The 21,592-nt window shown below is 45.6% G+C and overlaps 1 protein-coding gene across 1 annotated transcript in view; it reads right to left on the reverse strand.

Moving 5' to 3' along the window:
• SLC22A16 (solute carrier family 22 member 16) overlaps nt 1-10,115 on the reverse strand; it is a 315,817-nt gene extending 305,702 nt beyond the window's left edge. Inside the window, exon 1 of the mRNA XM_085612126.1 lies at nt 9,921-10,115. Within this exon, the coding sequence (XP_085468252.1) occupies nt 9,921-9,970 (50 nt within the window). The 5' untranslated portion in view covers nt 9,971-10,115. The remainder of the gene's footprint in view (nt 1-9,920) is intronic.
• Between the last annotated feature and the right edge of the window lie 11,477 nt (nt 10,116-21,592).

Raw genomic sequence — 21,592 nt, forward strand, 5'->3', positions numbered from 1 at the left:
ATGTTGTCATAGCACCAGCGTGACAAGGTAACTGGAGAACTAACACCAGAGATAAAGAGACTACGTATAGTGCTGGTGTTTGTTCTTCTGTTTACCATGGTAGAATTTCACTCAAGCCCATCTCTTTTACTTTATCTGACACCAGAGCCTTTATCTACTCTGTCTTACTTGAAAAAACAACCTTTGGTCCTACTTGTACCCTATCTTTTGGAAACTTTGGTCGGGACCCTGAGAGTGTTTTTATCTGTAGCTTTTTTTTAAATGACTAAATGATTCTACCCATAATCCTACCCATGTGCAGGACAGCAATCATTGAACGCTTCAAGTAGATAAGCCATAGATGCAGCCTTTAAAAAGCATTTCGGCGCCAAATACTTGACCATGCCATGGTGCATACTGGTACTGTACATAGGACGTTTGCCAAAACGTACACTTCCTTGTGCAGGACACACTGATACCAGTACACATTCCAACAGCAGGCAAGGTTAGGGCTATTTCAATATCGCACTGAACGAGGGCAGAAAATGTCAACATATACACATTCCTCCTAGCCTTCATTTTTCTAAACATGAAACGGCATTTTTCACTCAAAATGCAATTAGCCTGATTTATGCTGGTATTAGGAAATTACCCTCATGCCCATCTAACTTCAAAAGGGATCTGTGGACTCAAGACCAGGACCTAGGAACTAAAATGTCCGCCAGACTAAAGAAATAGCTCACTGACCCATCTGTTTTATTCAATCTAAACACTGTTTGCACTTCACTGCTCTGCCTTGCTCAACGAATGCCAAACAGATATACACATTGACTCAAAAAAGGACCTCCCTAGACCCAAGGGCTTTATCATCAGATTCAGAGTCAGTCAATGAATACTGGGCTGCATCCTTGAATCATATCATAATGCATCATGTTGACATGCCCTCCTTTAACTTTTTGCTAAGCTTGCTGCTTTACCCATTTTTGCAGTGATTTCTTTATATGTCGTACCAGCGCCAAGATACCTTTTTCGGGTGAATGTCTAAGCATTATTTATGGGATAAAGTACCCCCTACCAAACATATAAGTATATTGCAAGGAGTTCCTTTAATAGGTTATAGAACTCTGCTGAGAGTACTTGCAATGTCCATATCATGTACGGCAGGGGGTACTTTATTCCTTATAATACATAGTCACACAATCACCTTTCCCACAAATCACTTAAATCCTTGGTGTGTGGCTCTTTTATATGAAAAAGAGAGCAAGTTTGTAAACTGGGAGAATAAAAATAGAATCTCTAGAGCAAAATGAAAACACATGCAAAAAGCTGTTATCTTTTTTTTTTTAATGTGCAGCAGAAACATGAAGAAATATTCTAACTTTTCTAGATTTACCCAAGGAGTGTATAAAATAAATATGTTCCCATAAATATCTCTTTTCTTCTTGTCAATGTACAGCTTGTAAAACAGAGCACAACCCCACCATCTCCAAATGTGACCAGAGTTATACCCCACCCCAAAGGGAATCCCCCAGGCAATCAACAGGAATGGATGGGCTCACAGCTACCCTCAAGGAACCTGAGACTCACACCCCCCACACTCAAAGGGAACCTGCACCACCACGTACCGGCGCTCGGAGTTATCCACTGCAACCACTTGATGTAACGTGTCATGGACCATCTGCTCTACAGACACCAGGAGACACCTTACTGAAGTCTCACTGGCTCCTGTGTCTCTCAGAGCCTCCACCCTCTGTCCATTGATGGTCACCCAATGCCTGTACTTCCTAGTGTTCTCAGGTATGAGGGTTCTCTGGACGATCTCACTATCCCCTAGTGAGACAAGGGTCATCTCAGCTGGCGCCAATCCTTCTCCTGGAACCAACTCCTCCCCAAGAGCTACACTGTCCAACCCTCGTGCCTGCACACCAGTGGGTACCATTGTCCACTTGGGATCCCCCTAATGTCACCCTCCTGACCAAATGCATAACACTTGTGGGGACTTCTCTCTGCAGGCTTTCCTGTAGAGATCCAAGGCTTCTTCTCACCTGGGGTATGGGAATCCTTACCCTGGTAACCAGATTGGGGCCCATTTGAGTACTCCCTCTGTTTACCCTTGTCCCCACCACTCTTCTGCGGGGGACCCTGCCCACCCTTGGTGGAGTTTTCCACATATCCCTTGTGGACCCTGGTACTCATCCAGCTGTCCGCCTCCTGAGCAAGCTTTCTGGGGTCACTCAGCTTGTTGTCAATCAGATGCTGGTGCAGCTCTGGAGAACAAAGACTGTACAAGTGCTCCCATGCAATCAAATTGTACAATCTCTGATATTCTGTTACCTGGCTGCCCTTCACTCAACCATCAAGTGCTCTGCAAAAATTATTAACACACTCAAGTCAAGTTTGGTAATTAACCTTTTTGTACTCCCTAAACTTTATCTTGTATTGCTCTGGGGTGAGACCATACCTAGTGATCAGGGCATTCTTCATGGCAGAGCATGTGAGATTTGTGGCTCACCCTAGAGCTGTTAAAGTGCCCCTTCCTTCTACCTCAAAGTGCTTCCACAGAACCGCCACCCACTGTATATAGGTGACCTGATTCACATGGAGAGCTGCCTCATTTGGCAAAACCCAACCATGTATGGCCTCGTCCCACTTGTAGTACTTTAACAAATCCCTGTGAATGTGCATTCTCCACTCAGGTTGCACTGGATTTACGCAGGCCACCATTTGGGCTGGACTCTGCCTGCTTGGCCTTGATGTCCAGCTCCTTCAAAATAAACTTGTGAGCCAAAAGCAATTTCCTTTTCCTCCAGAGCAAGGGACTTCTCCTTCTCTTTTTCCTGTTGCTGGTGCTCCATTTCAAACTTTTTAGTTCCCAATTCCAAGATTTTTTTTGTTTTCCATCCTGAGGTGTTCAAGCTCTCTCTCATGTTCTCTGGCCAGTCGCCTGTCCTCTAGCTCCTCTAGGGACAGACTCATGGATGACTCACGGTTGCCACCACTGGAAGATGCTCCCACAGGCAGAGCCTGAGCTCCAAATTCCCCCTGCTGGCTCGGTACCTCTAGATCCACATCCTCATTCACAACTTCCCTTGATGCCCAGAAGGCCCTCAGCGCCTTCTGCAGCTCCTCCTTCCTATAGGAGCTTTTCACAGGGCAATTAAGATCCTTGAAGTTCTGCTTCAGTTGAGTCACTGAGTAGGACTTCAACCTCCCAATCTCAAACACAACCTCTGCAAATTCAACTGGATCACTAATCTGAGACATGACTTGTACATAACTTCAAGGGTTGAAACAAAAACAGTAAAAATCAAAAAGCAGTATGTGATCACGTAATGGTCTGCACTATGCAGTAGTGTACACCAATCACTGTATGTCATAATACAAACACAAGTACTATCCTCACCGCTGACCACCAATGTTAGAAATGGAGCTCTCTAGTTGGAAGTGGTTTGCACCCTGTCCAAGCAGGGACCCCTCTTTCTAATCAGGTTAAGGGAGTTACACAACCAAGATAACCCCTGCTCACCCCCTTGATAGCTTGGCACGAGCAGTCAGGCTTATCTCAGAGGCAATGTGTAAAGTATTTGTACATAACACACACAGTAACACAATGAAAACACTACAAATGGACACCACACCAGTTTAGAAAAATAACCAATCTTTATCTAAACCAAACAAGACCAAAATGACAAAAATCCAACATACATAACTCAAAATATCAGCTTTTAAAAGGTTGAGCAATCCAGTCCATAGAACTCTAAGGATGTTATGATTTTACACAAAGTATTTTTGATGTGTCAAAATCCACAAGGAAAAACAGCCGCAGAGGAGGGAAGCGTCATAAAACACAGCGATGTGTAGGTTCTTGTGTCCCAGGGGAAACGATGCGTCAGTTCTGATGGATGCAGGAGAAGTGTTGCGTCGGTTCCGGACTGTAAGGAGAAGGAATGCGTTGAAATCCGAAGACGGTTCTGGTCTGCAGGTGGTGCGGTGATAAACTTGGCACACAGGTGCGATACGTGGAAATCTGGATGCGCTGGAGGTCAATCCAGCGGCGGTACACAGGTGCTGTGTTTATTCTTTCAGCCGCTGACAAATGATGCATTGATTCTTTCTGCTACACAGCAGGGCCTGTGTCGGAGTCAGTGCTGTGGTCTTGGACGTTAGAGACATGGTGCTGAACTCGGGTTGCGGCGGTTCTTCGGGCAACAATCAGGCACTGTGCCGATTTCACTGGCTGCACAGCAGTAGTGTGTGGGAACTTCTCCCGCAAGGCGGTGCTGTGTCGGAAATGAGGCGCTGGATGGGCGATGCATCAACTTTGCAGTCTTTTGCAGCAGGAACATCCTCCAAGGACCCAGAACTGAAATTGGCACCACTTGGCAGGTCAAAACTCCCAGCAGTGGGGTTCAGGGATGCTGCAGTTGAAGTCTTTGCTAGCCCTGAGATATCCAAAAGGAGGAAAGCACACAGAAGTCCTTAGAGAACCTTGGAAAAGCAGGATTCAAGAAAGCAAAGTTCAGTTCTTGCAATTGTCCACAGACAGGAGCAGCAACTGCAGGCCGACCTGGCAAAGCAACACAGAGTAAAGGGGCAGTACTCCTTCTGATAGCTCTTCCTCTTGGCTAAACCTCAGAAGTGTTCTAAAAATGTGGGGTTACAGGTCCAATACTTGGACCTCTTTCATGTTTTAAATTATGCGTACTTCAAAGGAATGTTTTTGTTGTGCACATGATCCTGCCATGCCCTGCCTTAGCTCCAGACACACTACAGGGGGTGGAGACAGCATTGTGAGAGACCAGGCACAGCAATATTCAGGTGTCAGTGACAACTCCTCCCACCACTCCAGCTCAGGAAGGGCCGTCAGCCTGGTGATTGGCCATCAGGATATGCAGGACACACCTCACCTTCCTTTGTGTGACTGTCTAGAGTGAATGCAGAAACAACCCAGCAGTCAACCTAAACCAAGTGCAGATTCAACAAGCTGGCAGAGGCACAGGATGGTAAAGAAAGAACATGCCCACTTTCTAAAAGTGGCATTTTCAAACAGACAATTTAAAAACCAACTTCACTAAAAGATGTTTTTTTAAATCCTGAGCTCAGGGAGCCCAAACTCCAAATCTCTAGCTCTTCCAATTGAAAGTTACACTTGTAAAATGTTACAAAGCAGCTCCAATGATAACCGATGGGAGAGATAGTGAAAAAGGAAATTCGCCGTATTTCGCTATCAGGACATGTAAAATATACCAGTGCGTGTTCTACCTTTCACATACTCTGCACCCTGCCAATGAGGGTACATTGTGCCTTCCTTAGGGGTTCCTTACATGAAGTAAAAGGGAAGAGTTGGGCCTAACAAGTTGTTGCACTTGCCAGGATGACATGGCAGTTTAAAACAGGACTCACAGACACTGCAAAGGCCCACTCATAGCATTTGATTTACATGCCCTGGGCCCACACAGTGCACTTAACTAAGGTTACCAGTAAATCAAATATGCCAATCATGGATAACCAATAATAATCACAATTTACACAGCGAGCACTTGCACTTTAGCACTGATCAGCAGTGGTAAAGTGCCCAGAGTACACAAACCAGCAATAGCAAAGTCCAGCACACAAAAAAAAAAATAGGAGGCAGAGGCAAAAATACTGGGGATATCATGCCAAGGATGCCAGGTCTAACACTAGCAAACTATGGTGTTTACACTATTGGGTCAGTGCCAACCCGATCTTTAGGACACACAATATGTCTCTCAGAAGTGTGATGGGTCTACATCAAGGAAGTAGCCACAAAATTAAAATACCCTTGACTTTGAACCAAATCTCAGATAGGACCAACCAAGCGAAGCAAGAGAGCCTGACCCTCCGTAGAAGAGCTCCCCTTGTCTCTTAATCCAAGCATCTATCCATTCCTCCTTTCACCATTCCGTCCACCTGTAGATAGCCACCATTTCAGCTTTACATTCTGTAATCAATTCATTAATTTGTCCATCATTAAGTCTTTCACCATTTTATCCATCTATTGTCCACTCCATCCATCCGTTTACACATCCATCATCTATGAATGTATCTATCAATCCATCCCTACATCCATCATTTGGTTTGACCATCCATCAATAAAGCCTTTCATCCATTAATTACTTCTTTTGTCCAGCCACCCATCCATCACTATCAGATTTACATTTACCCTTTCATTTTTTCACTTATCCATCCAGCTAAGCATTTACCCATCCTTTCCCCACCCATTGTATTACTCTCTCATCTATCCATCCGACCTTTCTTTCATCTTTCCTTCCTTTCAACCTTCCATCCATCTTTCTGTTTTCTATCAACCCATCTTTCTTTCTTCCTTATAGCATTAATTATGAGCTATTGTACATCAAGTTGCAGACAGAAGAGGCCCATAAAGAACACGACCCCTGTTGAAGCAGCTAAAGTGGTGGTTCTCGATGCCCCTAGTCTACATAAATTAGAACACTTCTGATTTAGGGGCAATACTCCAGATTTCTTTCACACAAAAAAATGCAGCTTTAGCTTTTTACCTTTAAACCACCTCCTCTTTACTACAGGTTATTGGGGAAATTAAATTTCTGCCAGATCTTTTCAAATTCTCTCTTGGAGGCCTCCAATACGAGTACCTTGCCCAAATAAACTGTTAGCCTTTTTATATCTGGCCTTGAGTTGAGCCCTCAGGGTAGCAGTCAGCGTGGCCAACTCTGGGAGGTTAAAACTCCAGCGGGAGAATATATGGGGAGAGTGCAACTCTACAGGAACAAGACTGGTGAGGGGGTTTATTTACTATTCTAAATCCTGGATTATGCTGAGGTATTTTACCAAAGGACCTGAAAGTAGAAGGGTTGGACTGTAACATGAGATGGACCTGGGCATCAAAATAAAAGTGGCACCCATTTACAAATCAGAGAGCTAAATAAAGTAGCTCACATTTTCACATTAGGGCAGATTTTAACTAGTAAAGACACACTGTATTGGTGCTTTGAAACGTATGGGAAACTGCGTGCATTTGTGCTTGCTGTAGGTAACGTGCTTGGTAATATCAGGGAAATCAAGAGTAACAATAGTAACAAGCATTGACAAAGCCAATAGGTCTCACCTACGCAAGAGCTATTTTGCTTTGCCAATGTGTTTTAGCCATGTTATACACCAGCGTGGCTGCTGTTCAGCATGGCTAAAAGATTAAGTGGCATAGAGAAGAGTGGTGTGGCGTGGGGTGGAGTATTGTAGGGTGGAATGGCGGAGAGTGGATTGGAATAAAGTGTCATGTATTGGAGTGGCATGGAGTGGAGTAGCGTAGTGTGACGTACAGTGCAGTGGCATAGAGTAGAAAGGACTAATGTAGGGTGCACTGGCGTAGAATGATGCAGAGCAAAGTGGTGTAGAGTCCAGTGATGCAGAGTGCAGCGGCATAGCATTCAGCGATGTACAAATCACTGTCTTACAATGCAGTGGTGTAGATTAGAGTGTTGCACAGAGTGAAGTCGTGCAGAGGCGAGTGGCATCGAGTACATTGGCATAGAGTGTAGTGGTGCAGAGTAGAGTGGCACAGAGTGCAGTAGTATAGAGTGGTGCAGAGTACAGTATAGTGGTTTAGGGTGGAGTGGCATAGAGTGGAGTGCTGCAGAGTGCAGTGATGTAGTACAGAGTAGAGTGGCATAGAGATCAGTGGTGGAGAGTGCAGAGTTGCAGAGTAGTGTATCGTAGAGTGCAGTGGTGTAGAGTGGCATTGACTAGAATGGGTTCGAGTGCAGGGGTGCAGAGTGCAGTGGCGTAGAGTGCAGTGGCATAGTGTGCAGTGCCATAGAGTAGATTGTTTCAGAGTAGAATAAAGTGGAGTAGAGTTGAGTGGTGCAGGGTACAGTGAGGTGACAGAGTGGACTGGTGCAGGGTAAAGTGGCGTAAAGTGGCTTACAGTAATACCATAAAGAGGTGTAGTGTGCAGTGGCATAGAATGCAGATGTGCAGAGTAGATTGGAGTGGCGCAGAGTGTATTGGCATGGAGTGCAGGGGCACAGAGTAGAGTGCATTGAGTAGAGTGTATTGGCAAAGAGTGCAGTGGCGTAGAGTGCAGTGTAGCAGAGTGACATAGAGTGAAATGACATAGAGTGGAGTTGTGCAGAGTGGAGTAGAACGAAGTGGCCTAGACTGGAGCCATATAGAGTGCAGTGGCGTAGAGTGGCATAGAGTAGAGTAGAGAGGCGTAGAGTGAATAGGCAAACAATGAAGGTGCATGGACTGCAGTGGCATAGAATGGTGTAGTGCAGAGTGCAGTGCTGTGGTGTAAAGTGGATGGTACACAGTAGAGTGTAGTGGCGTGGAATGGTGCAGAGTAAAGTGCAGTGGCGTAGATTTGAATATGCATGGTGTGGTAGCACAGTTCCATTACAGTCAATATTTTTCCAATTGAAATCACTATTATATTTGCACAAACATACAGTTTCACTGATAAAAGTATACAACACACAAATGATAATGTGTGGAAATGTCATCATCTAGTATATGGATTTATTTTGATTGTTTTAAAATATTTGTTTTCATCACATTTCAGAATTATCAAAACATGTGCTTCAATTGTGCTGTTCTGATATATTCTGAAATATCTGCACAGTTCATTTACAGACATTTAAATTTTGCTCTGTGCTAGGAAAAAAATAGCATTGTACAGCCTTCCTCAAGCACTCCCAGGAGCCAGCATGATTGTTACATAAATCCTCTCACTGTGAAGTTAGTTAAAGAAAAATAAACACCAGGCTCCCTGAAAAAGAAAGCTTGTTACATAAATCCTCTCACTTTGAAGTTAGTTAAAGAAAAATAAACACCAGGCTCCCTGAAAAAGAAAGCTTGACCATTTGACCTCTGTTTTTGATGCAAAACAAATGCGACAAAATGAGAACAAGATTTAAAGGCCTGTTTACAGAAATCAAGCACTGGTGGGCAAATAAAGTACATAGGGTTTGGACAAGGAAGGGACAAACTTGAGCTGGACAGCCTAAAACAAATAGAGCCAGAAAATAGACAGCAAGCAAATGTGAGTTTAAAAGTCAATGGTAAACAAAGGGCGGAATGCATTCACAGGGAAGCTTTCCATATTTATTTTTTTTGCATATTTTATATAGCGCGAACTCGACCCGAAGGTATTGGAACGCTGTGCATGAGCACCGTATTTACATTACATATTCAGGCACGGGGAGATTAAGTGATTTGCCCAGAATCACAGGGTGTGGACGCGACCTCGCGACTCGAACCCTGGTTTCCTGCACCAAAGTCTGGTAGGCTTCTACCTAAAAACCTGCCCAAAAGACCATGAAACGGGCCCGCACACTGACGTGTCAATCCAGCCCCTCGGACACTGCCACACTGCCCTGAGCCTGTCAAACTCTCGAAAGGAGCGACTTCGCATTAAGAAACAGTCTCCTGTGGGCCACCTCTCCAGGCAGAAGACTAAAGAACACCAGACAACGTGGCTAATTATGCAAGTACCGCGTCACCGACCAATGCGCGCAGGCTCAGAACGGAGCGCAAAGAACTGCTGGTCCGTGAGGGGACGGTGAGCAGAGAGACTTTTAAGGAGTCCCTCTGCCTCAGCCAGTCTTAAAATCACAGTTTGCTCTAGGGTACCGAGCTGCCCGGTAACGGTTTTGTGACAGAAAATATGGCTGCGCGGAACTCCGTTGTGTAACTTCGACGCACGTTTCGCTGCTTCGGTTAGTCGACCGCGGCCAGACTGCACAACTTAGTTCGGGCCCGGGTTAACGGCTTTGGTATCAGCCGGCCCACCAAAGTGACAGAGGCGGCTGCCCCCAGCACTGCGTTCTGGCAAACGACCGCCAACGGCCGCTGATGTGTTTTTTTTCTTCGAGTTTTGCCTCGCGGTTGCACAGACTTTCCGTGCTATAGCCCTTTTCATAGCGTAAGAAAGTAAACTTTACCTTCCGAAATGTCCGAGGCGGTCGAAGAGGAGCTCTGTGTTGGCGGTCATGGTGTTGTCGTTACGGTAGCTCTTTCTGCGGCGGGACCCTTCTAGGCTGAGAGCTGTTTGTTGGAAGGAGGGTTATGTCAGCAGTGGCAGAATCTGTGTGTGCCAGCGGAGCAGGGTGCGCTGGGGGAGCTGTCCCTGCCCTAGTCCCTCCTCCGACACCTGACCCCTACGCTACAAGGGGGCGAGTCTAGAAACGCGATACCCTGAAATGTTCCAGCTGTTCTCCTTTACGCTGTCTCCTCATGGCAGAAGAAAGCAGAGCTGACCAAGCGCGCTTTGCAGACATGCTTGCACCGAACATGTGTTTCGCCACCCCTGCGAGTGGCTGATATTACAGGGACAGCATATCGCCTTGAGCACACATCCCAGAATTTTAACATGCTTGCAGAACGTGTTTAGTCTCTCGCTTATCCAGACTTGATGGAACTTTTTTTTCCCGGGACTGTCTAGCTATTTTTGCATCTAACAATTAAGAGGTAAAGTGAGCTGTACTTTTAAGAACATAGATAGAACACGTTCCTCGAGGCATCTTCACAATGTAAACATGAAAGGACTGGCCCATTAGTTCTAGACCTTTTCTAGAGACACGCTCGGATGGTTCTTTTTCGCAGCATGAAAGTGTAAAGGGAGGAATCCTGAGGGGAGGGAGGCCACGCACGCATCGGCAGCACACAGTAGCTGGTCCCGCATCGACTACTGGTTGGTGTCCGGCGACATTGCATTATGGACTAGGGAAGCTAGACATTTGCCGCGGACAATGTCGGATCACAACCCAGTGCTCCTATCCATGGAATTCCCACGCTACATACCTCCCCCTTCAGTTGGAGGTTTAACGCGAAAGCCCTTTTAGATCCACTGTATGTGGACGCTATTGGACAGGCGATAACGGAATATTTTGACCACAATGCCCCTACTATGAACGATCCCGGTGTACTGTGGGATGCTTTTAAAGTGACGATCCGCGGCGTCTGTATAAGCACGAACGCCGGTATCCTAAAAGACATACGGCACCAGCTGATGGTGAGAGAAAACAAACTGCGACTACTGGAAGGGGAATACGAGAGAACAAACGATACTAAACTATTGGGTGACATCAGAACAATATTGTCTGAGTACCAAAACTATGCGGAAGATGAAATTAAATACACGTCGAAACGGCAGATAGCGAGGGCTTAGGGTGAAGGGGGTAGATCGGGGAGGCACCTGGCAGCTAAAATATGTGAAGGCCGCGCACCGCAGACCATTCATGTGATACGCACTAAACAGGAGGAACAAAAATTTGGCGCGCAAGAAATTCTGAGCGAGTTTGTGACTGCATACGGTGAAACGTATGCCTCCAGACCGACGGCGGAACCGGCCGCAATAATGGAGTATCTAGAAGACGTGGCAATAGCGTGGCTGTCGGACACGCATAGGGAATATCTGTCTCTGCCCATCACGGTAGAAGAGGTCACGGAAGTGATCAAAACATTGCCAAATGGTAAGGCGCCAGGCCCCGATGGGTTTACCTGTGAATTTTACAAGGCATTTGTGGAACAGCTGGCACCCCGTCTGGTGGAGATGTATGGGAATGCCCACGAACAGCAGAGCCTGCCCCCGACTCTACGTGAGGCGCTCCTACTGGCCTTGCTCAAACCGCAGAAAGATCCAGAGCTCTGTGACTCGTACAGACCCTTGTCTCTTATAAATGTAGACAATAAGATAATGGCCAAATTGCTTGCTGCTCGACTCAACCCTTTAATGTCTAAGCTGATCCTGCCTGATCAATCGGGGTTCATCCCCTCGCGTTGCACTGCACACAACACGCGGACTCTCTTTGCATTGTCACACTACCTGACACCTACGACTAAAGCCGCGGCGGTATTCCTGGACGCGGCCAAGGCCTTTGATTCGCTGGAATGGCCGTATTTAAATACCGTGCTACGGAGGATGGGCTTCCCGCCCATGTTTCTCCAGTGGATACAGCTGCTTTATGACGCGCCGGTGGCTAGAGTCCGGGTAAATAAATATATCTCAGAGCCCATTGACATCCGCAGGGGCACTAGACAGGGGTGCCTGTTGTCCCCATTGTTGTTTGCGCTAGCGCTGGAGCCGCTAGCATGCAAAATTAGGCAGGAGCATCATTATTCAGCTCTGCAATTTCCACAACGACCACTGCACATATCACTGTATGCCGATGATATGTTATTGTATGTGAGAGACCCAGGGGAAAATCTGAATCCATTATTGCGGGAATATATTAAGTTCGCACATCACTCAGGTGTAACTATAAACTGGGCTAAATCTTTGATTATTCCCTTGACGGACAGCACACAACCGCACCCCATGGAGTACCCCTTGGAGTGGCAGACCGAGCCGGTGAAATATTTGGGTGTGTGGTATCACCGTGACCCAGAAATTGTCATCAGGACAAACTATGGGAGGGCGATCGACGCTTTGGAAGGGAGAGTGCGAAGGTGGATACAGCTACCGCTGTCTTTGGCAGATCGTATTGCCATTGTAAAAATGGTAATATTGCCTAAACTACTGTACCTTTTCAATAACATACCCATCCAGCCTCCCACGGAGGTTTTTCGTCGCATCACCTCGCTGGTACTCCAGCTAATTTGGGCGGGGAAAATGGCTAGGGTTGACTTACAGACACTAACATTAACATACTCCCAGGGAGGATTCGGAGTTCCTGACTTCTTGCTGTACTACCTTTGTGCGCAAGCGCAATATGCGCATTTTTGGTATCACAAAGTCCCATACCTCACACATGCGGCAATTGAGGAAGGGGACGCTCTGCCGATCCCGCTAGATACAATCATCACGCACCGTAGGCCTCCCTTGCATAAGAATGACATCAACACGATCGATGCCACTAATAAAGCATGGCACCTAATGGCTAGGAAGGCAAATAAACTGCCGTTATACGCCCCGGCGCTCCGGCTCCACTGGCATCCAGAGATTTCGGTCACCCAAGAAGAGGTGGGGGTGGGATTGCTGAGACAGGTCGGTATAGACACCCTGGGAGACCTCTATGAAGACGGTAGTTTCAAAACGCTCGACACCCTGACATTCATTAGTAATAAGACATTACTGTTTCAATTTAACTATCACAGGCTACAGAATGCTAATCAAAAGCTGTAATACCCGGATGAACCCCCGGCGATGTCCGCTCTGCAGTGGATAATCACCACACCGAAGGCGAAAAGCTTGGTGTCCACGCTATATGCTAAACTACAAAGCGACATTGCGGCAAACACGCATAAAGCCATGGAGAAATGGAATAGCTGTCTAGATGTTCCATTAACGGAGGATGACTGGGCGATTGCTTGCACGCTGACTGGTATGCTGACGCCTAACGGCAATCTACGCATACTCCACTTCAAGTACCTACACCAGACTTATTACATGCCTGCCAGATTACACAGATATGGGCTACGCTCGGATTCTAGGTGTGGCCGATGCAATCAAGAAGGGGCGGATTTTACTCACTTAGCATGGTCTTGTGGGGTGGTCATGGAGTACTGGGTGCAGGTGACGCAGACGCTGGGAGAAATGGTGGGGGGTGGGGTGGGCTGCACGGCTCGTATATGTTTGTTGGGTCTACTGCCTGAGGTGAAGGCTCAAAAGCGCAAATTTTGTATGATTTCCCTACTTTTGGCAAAGCGGAGAGTATCGCTCTGCTGGAATGGCAGGAGTGCACCAAAAGTTAAAGACTGGATTGCTGATTTAACGTATTGTAAGGATACACTAAAAACGTACGAAGAAGAACTGCCTACCGGGTCGAAACCACGAGATTACTGGCAATACTTAACCCACTACCTGTTGTTCTCAATGCCGTGCTGTGCGGAGGGTGTGAAGGGCCTTAGATTACGAATACACAACGGATGATGGATGTTGTTGTACTGTGACCGCATTGTTATGGTTGTATTTACTTTGTATGCCTTTTTAAATGCTAATAAACATTTTTTTTTTAAAAAGTGTAAAGGGGAGAAAAGCTATTAATAAACAGTCAATTAGCCCAGGGGCGTAGGAGACACTAAAATTCTGGGGGGGACAGGGACAACCTTGTGGACTTTCCAGTGACCCTGTACAAATCACCGCCCAGTAAACAAATACAATGGCATACTTTTGAAGTGAAAAATTGAGAAAAGCAGGCACGTAGTCACAGTTTGCATGTGTGCTTTATTGTTATTTACATTCACATAGTAATCAGACCAAATGTTAAGAAAACATGTATATGAATCTTGCATCTTCATGCACCAAGCAAACAAAGGTCGCTTATTTAGGGTGGGGGCGTAAGATAACTTTGGTTATTAATGTTCTTGATTGAGAGAGATCGGAGGTTTGTCTAGTGGAAGTTTTGACTCATGGTAAGGTAGCCACAGTGGGGTAATATGCCTGCTGTAAAGAACGTGTACCACGCAGATCACAAAATGCATATAATGTAAATAGGTCAGTGAGTTACTGCTTTTGTCTGAGAGATTCTATTGGTATTTGCAGTTTATAAGTTAAAATCCTAACATTGAACAGTGAGCTATTAACCGTCATCAAAGAGCTGCATGAAAACTTCAAGGTATAGATTAGAATGTTATGATTTTTCCCCAGTCTTTCCTTGTCCCAATGTTGGAAAATGGGTTCATTAGGATAGAAATCAATTCTGATTATTAAAGAAAACCCCCCAACCATGGTGTTATGTTTTAAATTCTGAGTTTGTGCTTCTCTGGTATTGCAAAGCCATCCTGTGCCCTGGGGACTCCCCAACTTTTTGCTGCCTGGTACTGGTGGTACCTGACTCTGACTGACCCTGGCCTCTGCCTAAACAGGCCCAGGTCCAGTGCTATTCTGAAAGAGACACTTAAAGATACTGTGAAAACACCTACATACTATAGGGTGTACTATGGGTTAGGGTTACACCTATGATTGGCATGACCTCTCCTACAAGACCCTAGTACATAATGTGGTAGGGGGATTCGAACTACCTTTAAGTCCCTAGAATATAATAGGGCGTGGCAGTTTAGAGACCAGCAGCCCTTCTGTGCTTGCATTTGTGCACTGCTGAAGCCTGAGGTCAGTTTAAAGTAGCCCTGTGTTTTAGGACTGCTTTTAAAATGCAAATTGTGCCCAAACTCGACTTTTGGGTTTGGGGAACTTACAAATTGATCAACTACAATGTTGGGTCAAAATTAAGTTAAGTGGAAAAATGTTTTCCACTTAACTATGGCTGTATCATATTTGCCACATAATACATCATCTGCTGCATAATCTAACAATGTCACCAAAACAATTTTGTAGCTCAAACGGATCAAAAATTACTAAAAGAAATGTGACTTATGTTGCTGTGAAGTGTAGGGCCCTTTGCAAAGGTTGACTGGTCACCTTTCCCACTGCTGCATTTGTATGTTACACAGGTACTAACAAGGCAAAAGCTTTGTAGAGGCTGTTGGTATGTTATTAATATGTCAAAATAATAAAGTATCATAAAATGTACCACATTACGCTGCAGCCTTATTATTGTTGCATAATTTAGTCAACACTGAGACATAATTTGACCTCCATTGCTGCATAACTCCAGTGGCCCGAAAGCAGGCTGCACATGTTAAAAGTGTTTGTGCATGAAACAGAGACCATGAAGTTTGCAAGCTTAGGGGCTGATTACGGTGGCAGGCGGACTTCAGTCCGTCCACCATCGAATCAGGGAATGGGAAGGCTGGCCTTCAAGGTGGCGGCCCCATGATAGGCATTACAATGCGACCGCCACTACAGCGTTCGCAGTGCCCATCTTTTACATTGCAGCAGGTGCTACTGGCTGCATCATCTGCTGCAATGTAAACAAGCATTGGCATAGCCAATAGGTCTCGCTTTTGGGACCTTATAAGTGTTTAGCCATGCAACGGTTGATGTTGTTGAACCAAGGGTATTGTGCTGCATAACTAAATACTTATAAGGTCCCAAAAGCGAGACCTATTGGCTATGCCAATGCTTGTTTAAAGGGGGCCTTGAAACGGGTTTCTATCGGGCTCTGTTTTGTGCCCTGGCACAGGCGGTCCGTTTTTTCCGGACTGCAGTGACAGCAGGCACATTGTTGTGCGGTGCTCCCACTGCTCACTTCTCACAAGTGGAGAAGTTACGGCATGACGTCATGCCAGGTGAGCCTTGAAAGGGAAGGGAAATCCTTTAAAGAGAGTAATTTTCTCTCTGGATTTCCCTTCTCTTTTTGAAACTCAGGAGCAGCAACATTGTCGTGGTGTCAACTGGGCTGTAAGCAAAAGGTTTTCAATATTATATACAAGCCATAGCTGCTGCTTATTTACTTATGCAACTAATAACCCATTGACAAAGCCAAAAGGCCTGGCTTTTTGTAGGTATGATGTTACTTGTTGTTTCAAATATCTGGATGCAATGACAGAAACAGCAAACCATAAGTCGGACAGCACACTCTGCTAAACACAGATTTTTATCTTGGGTGTTTTAAGCCATGCCCTTAATTACATTGGCCACGCCCCTTTGAGAGACCCCCCAGTTTTTTCATCCCACTTAAAGCCCTGCCTATGTATATATGTAAAGCGCACTTCTACCCATCTGGGAGTCTGATACACACAATATAGATCTGTAAATAAATAAACTGAAAAAATGTCCCCCAGAGGCTCCTTCCAGTAAGGTGGTTCCGAGCATGTTGTGTTGTCAGTGTTTTATCCAACCAGTGGTAATATGTACGCATCTTAAGAGATGAGTGAACAGCCTCTGGGGACTCCAAAGCTGTGGTCATCACTGACAGTGCAATGTATACAAGATCCATTACATATATATAGTGCATATATTAACACTTTAATTAGGCTATCGATGAATGATGTCACAATGCATCTGTAAATCTCCAACACACGTCATCAAAGAAAGCAACATTGTGGAAAGGCTAATGTTCTCCATTGTCAGCATGCAGTCCTGGGCAAAGGAAAGTATTTATTTACATAAGATGGGCCCCTATGAGGCACAGGAATGTGAAGTATTCTGTACAAAATCAAATTGTTGCATTGGTTGGAGGTCATCACCTAGAGCACACGAGGTAAGAGGTGAGTATTATTTTACAAGAGCGTACATGTGTGCACGCACTGTAAGGAGCGTAACTATTCGCATGACATGTTATTGACTAATACTAGTAAGGTCATTTCAAAAAGTATTTACAACGATGAGACTCACATACACGCCACAAGAGTTACTTACCTTCTGCCCTTTCCCACCAATTCGGACCTGTGGACACTCACTTACAGCACTGATGCTCAACCCAGCAGCCACACATCGCAAAATCATTCCTAGGCCAACCCTAGAAGGGATTACAAGGACAGGCGTCAGTCCCAGCTAGAGAAGAGCGTGCACGGTCACCGAGCCTGGGTGTGTTCGCAGTATTCTGGTATGTGGGCTCCTCTTTGACTGCTCAGTTTAAAACTCAGCACCACATGCACCAGAAGGCAGAGAGACCCCTTGACTGGACCGGAAACTGGAGATCAGGAACTGAGGCCTCAGAGTGAAAAGAGTAACACAGATGCCCTGTTAGCAGTTTTCAAAGGGACGTCTGTGCTTGCTGCCAGTTTTGAAACTTTCCAATATGTGCTTCGTTGTTCCTCAGCCCCTCCCACTGCCCCCCACACCAGACAGAAGGCCAAACGAAGGCGCTACACAAAGAGCGGTGGCCCTCCGCTGATCCTCAAGTGCTCTGATTAAACTTGAGGTGCTGTGGATTCCCATCAACCCCTGGTGCCTCGGCCCAGGCTGACGACAGAGTCACCGCGGCCAGACTCCCACCCAGAGTTGCTCTCCCACTGCGAGGCGAGCTGGACTGAACTCCCTAGCGCGAGGCTGGGGCTCACTGCGAGGAGTCGCTGTTCTCATCGATGTGACTGGGTAACCAGCGTGTCACCCGTGAAACTGGGAGAAGCACGTACATGCAAGGCCACCCACACAGAATATTCTATGGGAGAGGGTGTGGCATACTGGCCGGAGCTGACGGCCGTGGCACTTGGGAACCAGATTCCAGTCTCAGCGTCGCCTCAACTTAATATTCCTGAGCCAAAAGAAATTAAACAAGCATTTGCAATGTAATCGGCCCGATTGCATTGCAAATGCTTAAGTTTAAAACTGAGCGCGGCGCCGCTTCACGGACACCGCGCTCGGTTTCTTTATATATTTCTTAACTTCAACACTGAGCGCGGTGTCCTTGAAGCGGGGGCACTGCGCTCAGTGCTAAAGTTAAGAAATATATAAATAAACCAAGCGCGGTGTCCGGGAAGCGGTGCAGCGCTCAGTTTCAAAGTTAAACGAGCGAGACGCTCGGTAAACAAGTGGGAGTGATGGAGGGAGTGCAGCCAGCAGAGATGCACAGCGTTTACCTTGCGGTAGCGAGCGCGATAATTGCTAACAGATGGCGCCAAACGTGCACGTGTTGCAATAGAAAGCAATGCAAAGCGTGCACGTTGTGGCCCAAAAAGTTGATCGCTTCCAAGAGGTCCCCTCCTATGCAGCGCATGCGCGCTGCGTAGGCAAGACCTAAAAAGGGATGTTACATATATCATTGCACTACGTGGCAGGCACAATGCGGTGCCTGCCACAAGGAGCAGGTCGGGTGCGTGGCGGTTGGTCTTTCCGACCGCCAGGGAACCACTCGCCATTGTAATATGGCGGGCGGTTATGCAGTCACAGATGGCGGTGGGACCGCCACCGACAGGGTCACGTGGCGGTCCCACTGCCATTATAATCACCCCCTAAGTTTGGTGTGCATGCAAATCCTACATTGCCAACCCCTGGTAAGTTGCACTACTACTGCTGAAACAGGCCAATGGAGGTACTAATGGGTGGGTGGACTGGCCTCAAGGGTCTTGTGACCTCAGTGACAGTCACTGTCGATCTAGGGTGTGCTTCTTCGTATGCCTGCTCGCAAGACTGGAGGTGAACTGCAGTATGGATTGTGGTGGACAGGCCTTCAGGTTAACTCACACTTGCCACTGTTAGGGTCCACCTGCGGGTGCTAAGACACCAGGGCTTCTAAGGTCTATCGGGCCTTCTAAGGTGTAGCATCGGAATGAGCTCTGTCAGGAGTGTGATCTGGTGGACTGGTCATGAAGGCTGAACATGGTTCTCCAGTTCCAAATTCAGCAGCTCTGACCAGAGTGCCACATCCTCTCCCACACTGAACACCACACTGCACCACTGAGAGAAACTCGCACTGCCTTCAGCTACAACTTAATTGTGCTGCGACTAAATTCAAATTATGCACTAGACAACAGTAAATGCTGCCTGAAAAAAATGAATAACACCCTGGAAAAAGCAAACACTCATAGGGAATGCAAGAATAAGCAAAGCATGTGAAATGTAATCAGGAACAACATGGTTACCTTTTTCTATTTTAAGTATAAATGTATTAATCTTATTTGTTGTAATATCTTTTCAATTGCAACTGCTTCCTCGCATGATATTCTTAAATTGTGCTATATTTGTCTTTCTATTTATAATTGCCGTCATCTATTTCTCTATATTGACAAGCATCTTAAAATCTGTTTTCTGTGTTTATGAAATGCTAATAAAAAATTATAACACAAAAAATAAACATGGTTACCATAATGGTTTTAAACTCATTATTCAAAAATCAGTAAGTGATTTTGCCTGAAAAGTTCAGGACATGGCTACAGGACCAGGAAGGGACCCGTTTCAATGTCCATTGCTTATATTCTTTCAAAATGTAGGCAGTTTGGCCTAAAAAAGACCACATCCCTGATCACCGAGCCGCAGTACACATTTTATAAGCTAAAATAATTAAAACAGTTGAAAACAATCATATTAAACGTTTCCACTCCACCCATCAACCAGGTACTGCAGTCCCTTTAGGAATGGTGCACTTCCCCACCCTGGGAAGACAATGTTGTTCAAAGAAAGAAGATAAAAAGAAAGTAGTGCTTTCACTGGCAAACTCTGTAAAATGGCGCTAATGTGTGTGGGTGTTAATAACAATCTGGCCTGTCTGCTGACCGCTCTGTATTGCTTTATTTAGGTATTACATTTTTATTTTCTCCCGGTCCTGAGGTTATTCTTTGGAATAGAAAACGGTCACAAAATGAGGAAATTTCCAGCCAAAGTGTTCCGTCTTTTTTTAATCCATTTCACAGGGTAACAAATAAAGAAAAGGAGAGGCAAGAGAGAGTATGTAAGAGCTGTCTCTTGAAATCAGCACGTAAGGAGGAGCGAGACAGAGACAGAGAGCGATGGAGGAATAAAGAGAGAGAGAGAGGGGAGGATGGTAGATGCCAGAGGCAGATCAGGAGAAGTGGACATTGTCCTTTCCTTCTCTGGGCATGAAGGAAAAGAGACTGAGTTTTTTTTCCTTCTCTGCGCTTCCCAGAACGCCGAACCTTACTGCAGCATAACAAAAGGCAGAGTGCTGGTGGCCTCTTTGACTTCAGGCAGGTCAAGTGCAGGGCCATTAGGTAGCGCTTTCGCGCGCTAATGGCCCTGGAAATAACACAAGGGAGATGGGAAATTATCTTGTCCCCTCATCCTCCCCACCCTTGTCCCCTGTGTCCCCCCAACTCCAAAATCTGGGGGGGATATATCCCCCGTGTCCCCCACACTTCCTACGCCCATGAATTAGCCAAAAATTCTCTTTGATGCATAATAACCCACCGACAACTATGTAAGGTTAATTCGTTTATTACAAAGCCAAAAATAACGACATAAAGACACCTCAACACAAGGGTATAGAAATACTAAGGAATTAGCACAAAGCCACATCTACACATCCAATTTAGACGTAGAAGTATGAATCCAAATTTCTCTGCATCTGGGGGTAGTGAGTGAAAATCATTTAATCTATCTCTACTCTAGCACTAAGATGACATCCCTACAGAAGCATTTTCAATAGAAAAGAAAAGGTGTCAGTATGTTGAGTCTTCCTAAGAAACCTCTCCACCATCAATGGGACACGTAGCATAAAGCCACTAGTGCAAAGAAAGAGCTCGTTCTAGGATGCTCTCTCTCCGAATGCAAGAAAGAAGTGGGGCACTTTTCCTAGTTTCAACAATCAATTATCCACAGGTCGAATTCCCATAGTGCACCTCACACATGCCATCCACTCTGGGTACAGTCCTGAGCGTACTTTTCCACAATGTTATCCATGTACCTCCTTGGCAACATTTCGTCCTTGGCTCCCAGGCCTTCCTCTGTGTCAATCCCAATGTGCTTCCTTTATTAACCCAGGTCACACAATTGTAACTTCTTCTCTTCGTGCCTAGCTAGTAAAACAAAGACATTTATTTTGCCTAAAAGAATGCTTCTTCACCTGCATTACAAAACATGAGAAAAAACACCTTCCACAGCGCACATGAAATTAAAATTATTAATTCTAAAGGGAGTTGTCAGGGACTTGCAGTTCAGGTATACAATTTCAGCTAACATAAGAATGCATCATGTAAGATCTACAAATTCACATAATCATTAATATATTTTCAACTAATGTATTTACCTACGTATGAAATGCCACCATTAATAATCACTTTTAGTCCATACTACTTGTCAATAACCTAAAATACGTCACATAGTTATGTTAATACATTTCACAATTCTAACACTTCACGCTAACATAGTTGCACA

Source organism: Triturus cristatus, chromosome 6, assembly GCF_964204655.1.
Source record: "Triturus cristatus chromosome 6, aTriCri1.1, whole genome shotgun sequence".
NCBI lineage: Eukaryota > Metazoa > Chordata > Amphibia > Caudata > Salamandridae > Triturus > Triturus cristatus.